The following is an 11,904-nucleotide window of genomic DNA, read 5'->3' on the forward strand; positions in this document are numbered from 1 at the left end:
CGCAAATGTCACCGGACAAGCGACGCTTGAGTCTTTTAAACAGGCGCTGACTCTAGCGCTGAGTCCGTCTGTATTTATACTCCAACACCAGCTGCAAGACGTTAATTGGCTCCGCCCCCTGCTCGTTAACTCCTTCTATTGGCCCTCCCCCTCTTCACTCAAAACTCACACTCCCACGTGCTTCCGTCACGTCCGTCGTCCGCGTTCTAAAGGGAAGGTCAACAGACACACAAAGTACATCTTGCTACAAATGCACATTAATATTCCACATTACTGTATTTGACGCATACATACATCATTTATTTACAAATGCAAACACTCAACCTCACTACAAGAAAACAAAAACGATACCTCCAGCTTACTTGTTCATTGCACTATAGTTAAATACCCCTCATGCCTCCTCTCCATACCCCCTGCTGTTTGATATTTTCTTTTTTGCACATTCTCCAACTCTACTGTACTCCCCGCATCAAAACATATTCATCACAAGACAATTTATCTGTTATATCGTGATGTATGTGTAACAGAAGAGGAAAAAATAACCCAGAGAAGGCGAAAAGTATTTGTTCACAGTGTTCATATTTATTCAATGCATCTTGTAAAATGTAGTGTTACAAAGCAGAACATTTATGGCTTATATGTTCAAATTAAAAGTACATAAAAACACATGAATGCTAACATACACATTCCAGTTCTTAGCAGGCATATGGAACTTTTTTATTATTTTTTTTAACAAAAGACAGTAAGAAAAAAAAAAAAAACACCATGTCTTTTCGCCCACATTAAACTGAATCCTGTTGTCAGCCTTCAGAAATCTGTACTGTTTTTAAACCGATAGTACATATTAATTTCATAAAGTCAACGCATAAAATCAGAATACTGCATTCAAATCGATGTGTATTTGTTTAAATAACCTTAGTCCAAAACAAACAAACAAAAGATGGTAATATTGTACTCACCAAATATTTTTTGCAATTATTTGCAATACTTCTGCCCTTTTCTTGCTGCATCCAAGACTTTTTTGGTTTGTTTTTTTTCCAAGGAACTTCTGGTCCATGCTTGTGAAGGGAACGGTGAAGCTGACACAGACTCGGAGCTCTGTCTTTACGCTGTCCACATCCAGACGAGTCCTCTCGTTTCTCCGTACAATGGCCGCCTTCCCTCGTGTGCTAACGTCCTCATCACAGCCACAAACAGTCCAACATGCAAACAAATCGTCTTTGCTACTTTCGCTGACAAACCTTTTGACCACGGGGCAGTGGTTACCATGTTAACGTCCGTTAACGACCTGAGTGACACGGCCAGCGAGCACGTGGGAACAGGGGGCGGCTTGTTTACATTTTCAACCAATGACAGATCAGAGAATTGAGTGACGTCGCTTTTAGCCAATGATTTTAACCAATCTAGCTTCTTAACCGAAAGTTTTACACCATTGCGCGATGTGCAGCGTTGTGTTCAGGTGAAACTCCAAAAAGTAGGACAAATAAGTGACCGGCTTGAGGCTGCGCTGGACGCCGGATAAGGCCTTTAAATTCCGGACTGTCCGACCTAAATCCGGACGTATGACCACCCTAGTGTGTGTGTGTGTGTGTGTGTGTGTGTGTGTGTGTGTGTGTGTGTGTGTGTTAGCTTTAAGCATGCTAGTCGACTCGCTTAACCCCTTTCGGCTAACTTCGTCGATCACGTGATCCCCTTGCTCCTCTGAGCTCTGTGGACGTTCAAATTACTTCATTAAAGTCAAACATTTGACTTTTTAACTAACTTGTTATGTACCTTTGCGGACATCCAAGCCCAACCTGTGTATGTACATAAATGGAAGGGGCAAGATTCCGGTTCCTATGTACAGTAGATGTGTCAGATTATGTTTGACTATTTGACTATAAATTTACAAAGTTACATAAAGACAGGAAGACAAAGGCAGTTTTCTTATCTTAGCATGTAAGATGAGCAAATTATTTCAACATAGGACTTTGCACAGTTGTTAAACTTCTGTGGCAGCTACGTTAATTTACTAATAATAACTATGATGTGTATCGTCTGCGAAGCTCCTGTTAAATAAATGTAGAAGCAGGTTCATCTCCAAGTGTTGTATGACGGGAGTTTGACCCATTATTTCAAACTTCTGTCGTTAAATTTCACTTGGTGAGACTTACAGCCTTAAACTCTTGTAAGATTCTTGAATCACATATGTGATAATACAGTGGTGCACCATGCGTACAGCATGATGTAATTGTTAAAATATAAAAATAAAAAAAATATTTAAAAAAAGTTAAAATATGTCCATGTAAAGATTATTTGAAATGATGGAAATAAGGGTTTTAACAAAACTGATCGTCTCTTTCCCCAGTTTATGGGACAAATTTATATTGACCTTAATGAGTTGTTGGCTCTTGTATGGATTTTGTTTCTCCTGTTTGACAGTTTTCATATTTTCTGCTTTGCTCCCATCCAGCGTCACCTTCAGAGCCTGTCCTCCCCATCAGCTCTGACCATGGAGGGCGATCATGCTCACTGTTTGTCCTGTGTGAACCACAGATGCGTGGTCAGACTGCAGCCGGGCGTCTCGTGTGATCTTATCACCTGTCCTCTGCAGTGTGGGGCTGTATTTCACTCCTGCAAAGTTGATGAACACAACCTTCTTTGCCCACTGTTGAGGGTCCCCTGCCTCAACAGTGGTTATGGGTGCCCTGTCATTTTGGGTCGTGACCAAATGTACGCACATCTTGAAGTATGTCCGGCTGGGGTGGTGTGCTGCACAATGGAGTGGAACCGGTGGCCTGTCAGCTCGCCTGTTGGCGACCTGGAGTGTACTTCTTATGAGAGTCTCTGCCGTGAGGTGCAGCGGATGGAGCAGTTGGACGCTGCGCTTGCGCTTCAGGACCAGTGTACGCTACTGGAGTCCTTCAAGGTGATTTCTGTAGCACCAGCCACAAAGTCAGCCTCACCTGAAGCTGTCCCCGAGGGCTCCACCTGTACTGAGTTACCTTCAGAGTCTGCATCCCCACATCCCACACCAGTGACGCTACCAGGCCCAGCAAGGGAGAGGACACTCCGCAGCCAGCAGCTCAAGATGGAGGACAAGGCAGTGGATACCTCGGACGTGGGCCCGGACGATGACCTATTTGGTCTGGGAGGGGTTGATCTAATCACGGCGGCCCTGCTCTTCCATCCTGAGGAGGCCAGAGCGTGTCAAAGAATCTCTGATCCAGTCTATGTAGGCGGCTGCCACGTTCACTTTGGCACACAGACATTCACTTTGCCCGCAACAGTTCTGCAATTGCTGACTATCACTCGAGTGAGTGACATGGCTTCTGCGTCTGCCTGTGACCACGGCGCCTCACTGCTCTCCCACCCCAACCCTTTCCGCATTCGCCGCCTTGACCACACCCAGAACTTGTTTGTCCTTCATTACAAACAGATCCTTCCCCATGTTCCCCTTTGTCTGCGGTCAGTCGTTCCGTCGAGATCAGTTTTCTTCTCATTTCTCTAATGTCCATGGTGACATTCACGCTGGTCTCAATGGGTGGATGGAGCATCGCTGCCCACTGGCTTATTACGGCTGCACATTTTCTCAGCGGAGGTTTTACCCATCTAGCCAGGGGGCCAAAGTGGTCCACGACAGACACCTCAGGTCCTTTGGAGTTCGGCCTTGCCCAGGAGCGAAACTTGCTGACTGTTCCCAGTCTGACCAGTTCAGCAGGCTTCCCATTGAGATATTGTGGCACATCGCTGACTTCCTGGACAGCTTCAGCCTGTGCCAGCTGTCTCTGGTGTCTCGGCCAATGAGGGAGGTATGTGCCAGCCTCCTCCAGACCAGAGGGATAGTGGAGCTGCAGTGGGAGCGGAGGCAGTGGCCTGGTGCTCACGGCACGGTGTCATGGCAGATTAAAAACAAAGTGAGTAGAAAAGCAGTATCATAACCCGCCTGTGTGTGTACCTCTGCAGATATATTCAAAACGCACTGCAAAAACTTTTGGGCTAGCCAGAGCCCATTGGGAGGAGATCTGGATCTGTGTGTTAATACCAAAACACTGCGGCTCAAACACATTGGAAGCACTAGCAATCACTTGGTCAAACTGTAATGGTATAATCATTACCTCTAAGCCCAAAAACTGAAAGTAGACCGCAAAAGTGTAACTAATATATAGATATTTACATACGGGTCTCATTCGTGAAAGACTGTAAATTTGTGTGTCGTTTTTAACACGATACTAAGAACCTACTTTGGATTCATGAACAACAAACAATGACAAACAATGACAAACAATGACAAACAATGACCACCTTATAAGGAGGTGTAGATGCATCCAGTCGACCTGGCGCCAACAAACAGAGAGAGGAAGAAGAACGTGGGTGGTGACAAATGCTGTTACTAAAGAACCGTGTCGTGAGCTGACGCATAAATGGTTTGATATGAAACTGGCGACAAAGCAGAAATGTTTATTCTGCGAAATGGATAAATTCTAAATCAGTGTCAGAATGTCAGAATGCAGAGCTATTGAACATATATTTTATATTACAGATAACATACAGCCCTCAGCAGTTGCATTGTCTTCAAATGATTTGAATCTTAATGGCCTAAAGTTGTGTTTTATACATCTCCAAATTAGTCAAGTCGGTAGCCAACGTAAACATTTGTCAAATCAGATTTATTAAAGCTTCAAAAATGATCAAAGAGCCACACTAAGAGGCAAACAAACAAATGTGTTGAGTCCACTATGCAAACAAATGTGTTAAAAATGTCAAATAATTTGCTAGCTGGTGAATGCTCCTCCCATGGCTCCACCCCCTGCTGCTCCTGCTGCTCCTGCTGCTCCTGCTGCTCCTGCTGCTCCTGCTGCTCCTGCTGCTCCTGCTGCTCCTGCTGCTTCTGCTGCTCCCAGGCGCCGAGGTGAACGAGCTGTCCTTACTGAAGAGGTCATGAGAAGAGGTCATGAGAAATCAAGAGGCTTTACTTGCAGGACTTCAGCAAATTAACGCATGACTTCATATTAAACAAGACAACCAACCACTGTTATTCTGATAATTAAACATAGCTTATTTTAGACGTGAGCGTGACATTAAAATCAGCTGATGTAGCCCACTGAAACAGGATGTTGTACATAATCTGAAACAAAATACAAATGAAGCTAGCTATTTGAAAAAGCTTATTCCGCCCCCGTCTTAGCAACACTTGCGTTCTGGCCCGTGGGGTCAAAAGCCACGCAGTCAGTGTATCACTTCTACCTGCCGTAGGGACATTTGATGTCCTCCGGCATTAGTTATAACACCATTAAGCACCGCAGGGAAGTATCGACTCATAGATGGTTGGGAAATGCCGGACCCGTAACCTGGAACGTCCCTGTGGCTCTAAACCAGGCCTATATTAACCGACGTGCAGGGATGGCATGGCCATGGTCAGATTAGGCTCCAGAACGCTCCATAAATGCAACAGAATTGGTCTCGGTAGTCGGAAACGACTGCTGAATCATTCATCACTCTCAGCCGACACGTCGACCTGATCCCTGAAATACTTCTCTCTCTGATTAATGCATTGTGTACCAAGTCATGCAACAGTGCGAGTTCAGCCATTGTTAGCATTCACTACAGCTGAAGGCCTTAGACCTTGTGGGAGGTTTAATGAGAACTAACACCACCTGAGCCAGATATGGTAATGGTTTACACCCTGTTTTATGATATTTGTATTCACCATTCAACTTGTAGAAAGAACCTAAACCTGCTCATTGCTAATCTTAAACCTGCTAAATGATAATTTAACTAATTGGTCATCTTTTATCATGTTTATAGCACGTGATTCAAAGTCATCTGTGTAGTGTGTAAATAACAGAGCGCAAAATGACTTAAGATTGTTATTTCCAATAGTGAAAAGCATTATTTATGTCCAGTGCCAACATCTGGACGGCAGCATGTGTAGATGTTGTTAGTAGTGACAAACGATCAGAGCTACTAACCTATTGATGAATTCGCTCTGGTTACATTCGGTGAGTGTGTTAAATCAGACTCCACGTGTTGTTGCAGGTGTGGAGATTCAGCACTGCCTTCAGTCCAGTCTTGAACTGGGGTTACAGTGATCTCCCCAGCATGTCCGACCACCTGAAGAAGTGCCAGTTCAACACTGTGGAGCACAGGACTGAGATCGTACCCCTTCCTGCAATGTGTGGCTCTCAGTAATCACTGGGTTTACACAACGCCCCCTTTCTCACGTCAGCCTGCTCATAGAGAAATATGGTTTTGAGCAACAGATTGTTTCTTATCTATATGTATTTAGTCAAATGTGGAGATCTGTGGACTTCTGGTCATTCATGCAGTGCTGTGAATAAAAAAAGTGTCCTCTGTGAGGGAATGCTTTCTCCCGCTGTTCCAGTTTTTGTATGGTTGTGTGGACGTTACTGTCTGTGGATATGCATTTGATATACTTACCTGCTCTGATAAAAGTGTTTGTGTCCCATCAGGTGGTAAAATAAATGAATTTAATACATTTTGGACCAAACGTGTGTGATATTTTATCAGCATTGTTTCAGTATTAGTTGCCAGGTTTATCGGTACATGGTAATCTAAACTTTTTAAAGTCTTTTTGGATAAAATTACATAAATCTGCCTCAAAACCTGATATCTATACTGCCAGTAAGACCATACGAACTGACCACAGGCAGGCACGTATGCACAGTTTTGGAATGCTTTGGACTTACCCTCAGTGTGCACTGCAAACACATCTTGACAACGTCCAGCATGACTCTGGCCAGAAGGACGTCAGAGGGTACGACCCTCAGAAAACACTTTTGTCACTCTTTGTCACATTTTTGTTTTTTTAACTTTTTGACTTTTTAAATTTCCAATTTACTTTACACAAATAATAAAAGCAAAATAAATTCCAGCCATCTGTAAGAACTAAAGAAATACTTGATTGATTGATGGTCTAAGATAATACCTCAGGATACTGTCTGAGATGACAGTACTGAAAACCAGGCTCCATTAAAAAACAAACAAAAAAACACCAGCTTTCTAAACTTGTGGAAACAATCAATCAGCAAACAATCAAGTTGAGGATTCTGTAATGAAAACTGCTTTTATTACATTTCTGTCAACGAAATACTTAACACTGTTTCTTTAGGCAAAAGCCAGAAATCAGTCTTTCATTATTCCGACTCCCATTTTCTCAACCATCTGCTGTACGTCTGCTGAGTGTTTGATGTGTGTTGCTTAGTAAGTGTGTGCAAGGGGTGAATACAGAAGTGTATTGTGTACTCACCAGCCTCTGTGTCCTCAGGGTGTGCAGGCAAAAGGCTTCCCAAGGCAACAGGCACCTGTTTTATAGTTCCGGGGGCAACCAAGTTTAAATTGGTGGGGGAGATGGGTATTAGAGTGTGTATGTGTGTTGTATAGTTACATATAAGATGTTTTCACTGCTAGTCAGTGTAAACTGGTGTAGATGGGTTGATGGTGTTTATGTGAACATAGACCTTGAACCTGCCTGTGGTCGTTCTAGCACGGTGACGGTGATGATTCTGCGGCACGTTCGAAGAAGTACAGGACACCCGACATCATGATGTTCCAGTGTCAGACGTGTTGTAGTGATGCTGCATTTCTTAAGTATTATGAAACTACTCGTACTCTGTTATTACAGGACCACTCTAGATTTCTGAAAACTTCAGTTTTATTTCTCTTTTCACAATCTCCGTTTCACACTGAGGTGGAAGCGTAACATGTTTGCATTCAACTCACAACAATGCACTAGTGTCATTTACTAGATTGGAACATTTCATTGGCACAAGTTCATTTTCTGCACACGTCAGTCCTCATTTCATCTCTTGTAGAACTCCGTCGGGTCCCTGGAGAATATTTTCCATGCACACAGGAGTTCTTCAACCAGCATCCACAGCTCAGGACTCCGCTCAGAGTCCGACCATCCTCCTGCTCATGTCCCACAGTTTCTTGGCTGCTTGTTCATCTGTGGCTTTAGCCATCAGCTGCTCCTCCTCACAGTTAGCGAAACACTTCCCCGACACTCCCTCCACCTCGGGGGAGCAAGCCAGATAGAGAGGAGTCTGGGCTCCCTCTAGTGGACTCTTGAAGAACACCAGGGAGGCGAGGCTGAACAGCGGCTTTGCCAGCAGAGGGATCTGAACGTGCCTCCCCAGGCTGGTCCTCACCACACCGGGGGTCAGCGCGTTGACTGTGACCCCGGAGCCCTCCAGCTGCTGCGCCAGTTGGAGCGTAAACAGCAGATTGGCCAGTTTGCTCTGACTGTAGCAGAAGGCCTTGTCATAGCTGCTCTCACTGTTGAGGTCATCAAAGTTGATGTCGCCGTACTTGTAAAGCTTGGAGGAAACCACCACGATTCGGCTGGGAGCAGAGGACTTCAGCAGGTCCAGCAGGAGGTGAGTGAGCAGGAAGTGACCCAGGTGATTCACACCCAGCTGCATCTCAAACCCGTCCTCTGTCTTCGAGTAGGGACACTGGTAGATACCTGCGTTGTTGACGAGCACGTCGATCTTGGATTCCTCCTGATGGGTCAGAGAGACGACGTCACTTAAACACTGACTGAACGCAAACTGACAGTTCATCTGTAATGAATACACATGTGAAGTAGATTTAAACATGAACGAGTCAAACTCACTAATGTCATATTTCTATTTCATGCTGTTGAGTTGATATTTTACACAGGTTTGTTCAGTGTGTGACATCGTGGATATTAGTTTTAATATTCCTTTTGCATCATGTCTTGCGCCTGCTACGTGTCGGGGTTAATGCTGGAGCTGATCCCAAGGGTTCAACCTGGACACACTCACATTCCCACCCACGGGCCATTTAGTGTGACCAACTAACCTGGCATGCTTTTGGCCTTCACACTTTAAGTACTGACCATCTTATTTCACTGTGATTGCCTGTGATTGACCACGGATGATGAATATGTACTTGTAAAACCCCTAATTACAATCATTCTGAGGGGTGTTTACAAATTACAATCAGAAACAAATGTGTGCCAGCAGCATCAAATCCTGACACTTCAGGATCTAACATACGCAGCTCGTTTCAGAGACGTGTTCTATCTTCATGTAGATGTCAGTGTCACCCTGACTGGTCCGGTCACTTGGAGCTGTAGATGTGAACCAGATGGACGCTCAGAACCACGGACAGTTCCTGGCTCCTGGGTTCTATGTCAGATCTCACACTGTTCACAGCCCCGTTGTCATCCACAACCTTCCACTCATCAGGGTTAAAGGTCACCCCCCCCACACCCCTTCATCCATTACCTCTTTAATTTCCTCACAAAAATTGCGGACGGATGCGAGCGATGCTAGATCCAGATGTTTGACAACCAGCTCCCCCTGCTCCGGGCCCGACTGGTCCTTGATGTCCCGGGCTGCCTCCTCGGCGCTGCGATGGTCCCGACAGGCCATGATGACCCGGGCCTGGAGCTTGAGCAGCTCCCCGGCCAGGGCCTTCCCTATCCCGCTGTTAGCTCCGGTGACGATGACGGTCTTTCCTCGCATGGTGTCTGCTGGGAACCGGAGCAGCTTCATGGTTCTCTGCCGGGGGAACAACCGGCGCAGGAGAAGCAGCACCCCGCCGCCGACAACAGCAGCGACGAGCACAGCAGCGGACATGAACCCGAGGTAGGTGTCTGCTCAACGGGGTCCAGACAACCGCTAGCGACCTGTTGACAAGTTACACATGACCCGGAAGTAGTTATTCCTAGTGCAGTGACGTTGCCCTTCACGTAAAAAGAAAACGCTCTAAATTAAAGAAGAGAAGCAGCTATACGAAACAAATGTATATGTACAAATTAACTGGTTATAAAGTAAGGTTGGAAAACAAGCTAGTTATGGCAACCAGCTAATTTAGCTAGGTTCAGTCTTCTTCTTCTTCTGTTGGTGTGTTGAGTCAGGAGACGTAGCGCCCCTAGTGGTGATAAGGGAAAGTGCTCTGTTTACTAGAAATTCCAATTCTGTGGAGGTAAATTCATCATCTTACGTTGTTGTACATGTTGAGTGGAGTCCAAGAGCCACTGATACTGCCATCACCATCGAAGTGGTAATAAATCATTTATTGGAGCATTCATGTAAGTCATCATAGGTCCATGGAAAGAGAAAAACAGTATAAAAGTAGATAAATATAATATGACAGAAGAACTGAATGCAGAACAACTTACTCAGATACCATGAATGCTTCAGCATTTTTTTTTACAGAAACAGACCCATTAGGTTGCAGAAAGTCGAGACATTCAGTATATTTTTCTTGCACCCTGTTTAATATCTGTTATTGAATCCTTAATCAATAGCTTTTTATTTCTCTTGTCTTCCCTGGCTTTCTTCATAAATTTCTAAAGTCACGTAAACTTGCCTACATTGTTTTTTTGTCCTCAGGCCAGGAGCTTCCATCGAGCTTTGGCATCGGTACGGGTTTAACGTGCTGCTGTCTGTGGACAGCAATGCCACAGACTCTCCAGAGGACTGCTGCAGAGCCTCTCCAGGGTCAGCGGTCCTTTCAGGCCGTACGTCGAGCACTGCACTAATGGCCGGGTCACTGTTTTCTTCCTTCAGGCCACTGGACGGATTCAGGTGTGATTCGCTCGCTGGTTGCAGAGTTTTCTCTGTATAAACCCGCTCATAGTGGCTCTCAGACGGATCACTGAACGGCTGGAAAAGACACATCAGGGTCACGTATGCGCTGACAGTCCAGTGGGAAATACTAATACTAATCTATGTGGCATCTTCAGACACACTGCAACTTAATATACAGTATATATGTTCTGTTCTGCAATTAAATCTACTCTAATCTCATCTCATCTCATCTCTAAAGTGTACAGACAGTTCACCTTCGGGTGGCTTTGGGACGACCACAGTGCTACAGAACTGAGGCCTGGATTCGGCACCGGCTTCTCCCAGATTTTCCTCCGACTGGAATGTTAAGATTTCGAGGTCACGATGAACAGATTTACATTGTCAACAATCTACATTGTCCGTCAAACAATAACATGTGGAAACTTACTGGATGACGCAGCACAATCCAGGGCCTATCACGAGGACGATGGCGACGAGTCCACAGACAATAAGAGCCGTGACGAGTCGGTGATCTGTCAAAGACAGAAATCATAGCGTTGTTGTCTTTGTCCATCGCGGCGCCCAAATGGTGATGCACTTTTTCAAGGGTCTGTTACCAAATGTTTTGGTTGTAAAGAGCCTTTCCTTGCTAATGGGTCACTCCAGTCAGAGCTGTGGCCTTGATGTAGACTCTGTACTGAGTGTCTGGAGTCAAGTCTTTGAGAAGGACATTCTGCTCTGTGCCCTCCACAGTAACACCTCGAAGAAAAGCACCACAGAGGTAACATGAATACAGCGTCGTAGTAAATCTCGCTGTACAACGCGGTCCACGTGGACTGACCGAGCTGAGCTTCGTCCTGGGCCCCGTAGTAAACCGTGAAGTTGACCACGGCGCCTCGGCACGCCTCCTGCGACTTTATATCCCAGCTCACGAAAGCCCTTTTGTCGTGAGCCTGAACGTCGACGATAGAGATATTTGCTGGATCTGAAGGGATCACGTTATCATCAGGTTGGTGAAACACACATAAAACATGTACAAAGTCACTACAAACTTCAGAATGTGGGCTCAGTTCAGGAAACCTCTTTCTCAATCTGTTTACAATGGCGGCCTTAGCAACCTTTTTTTTGGATTATACAGATACGCTGGCTATCGATCCCCTTGTATGTGTGTGGATATGAGTATGTGTTGTGTGTTTGTATTTTTTCTTTCTTTTTCTTTTTTGTTTAGGGATGTTGGACATTTCTGTTAATCCATAAACAGATCTGTAATGAAAGTTCCTAATAATAATAATAATAATAATAATAATGACTATACCTCCCAGTCTGGAGCAGACCCACGCTGCCTGGGTGCCAAGGCCGG

General features: G+C 45.0%; 2 protein-coding genes across 2 annotated transcripts; one reads left to right on the forward strand and one right to left on the reverse strand.

Annotated features, from left to right (window-relative positions):
* The first annotated feature begins 2,758 nt into the window (after positions 1-2,758).
* LOC144741404 (F-box only protein 30-like) lies at positions 2,759-6,171 on the forward strand. The gene is given in 3 exon segments (XM_078623949.1): positions 2,759-3,408; positions 3,410-3,896; positions 6,019-6,171. Coding segments are annotated over 3 exon segments (1,290 nt in total).
* Positions 6,172-7,892: 1,721 nt separating this feature from the next.
* RDH14 (retinol dehydrogenase 14) lies at positions 7,893-9,608 on the reverse strand. The gene is made up of 2 exons (XM_078623946.1): positions 9,255-9,608; positions 7,893-8,504 (listed from the first exon to the last, which is right to left on the reverse strand). Exons 1-2 carry the CDS (start codon positions 9,606-9,608, stop codon positions 7,893-7,895), a joined length of 966 nt encoding a protein of 321 aa, XP_078480072.1.
* Between the last annotated feature and the right edge of the window lie 2,296 nt (positions 9,609-11,904).

Source organism: Lampetra planeri, unplaced genomic scaffold (genome assembly GCF_965212315.1).
Source record: "Lampetra planeri unplaced genomic scaffold, kcLamPlan1.2.h2 scaffold_535, whole genome shotgun sequence".
In the NCBI taxonomy this organism is placed as follows: Eukaryota; Metazoa; Chordata; class Hyperoartia; order Petromyzontiformes; family Petromyzontidae; genus Lampetra; species Lampetra planeri.

Bases quoted from the DNA above. Each gene is read 5' to 3' on its own strand.
- RDH14 (XM_078623946.1), bottom strand. From the start codon at position 9,608: ATGTCCGCTGCTGTGCTCGTCGCTGCTGTTGTCGGCGGCGGGGTGCTG. The intron at 8,505-9,254 runs GTAATGGATGAA...CTGACCCATCAG, and splicing joins TTTGTGAGGAAATTAAAGAG to GAGGAATCCAAGATCGACGT.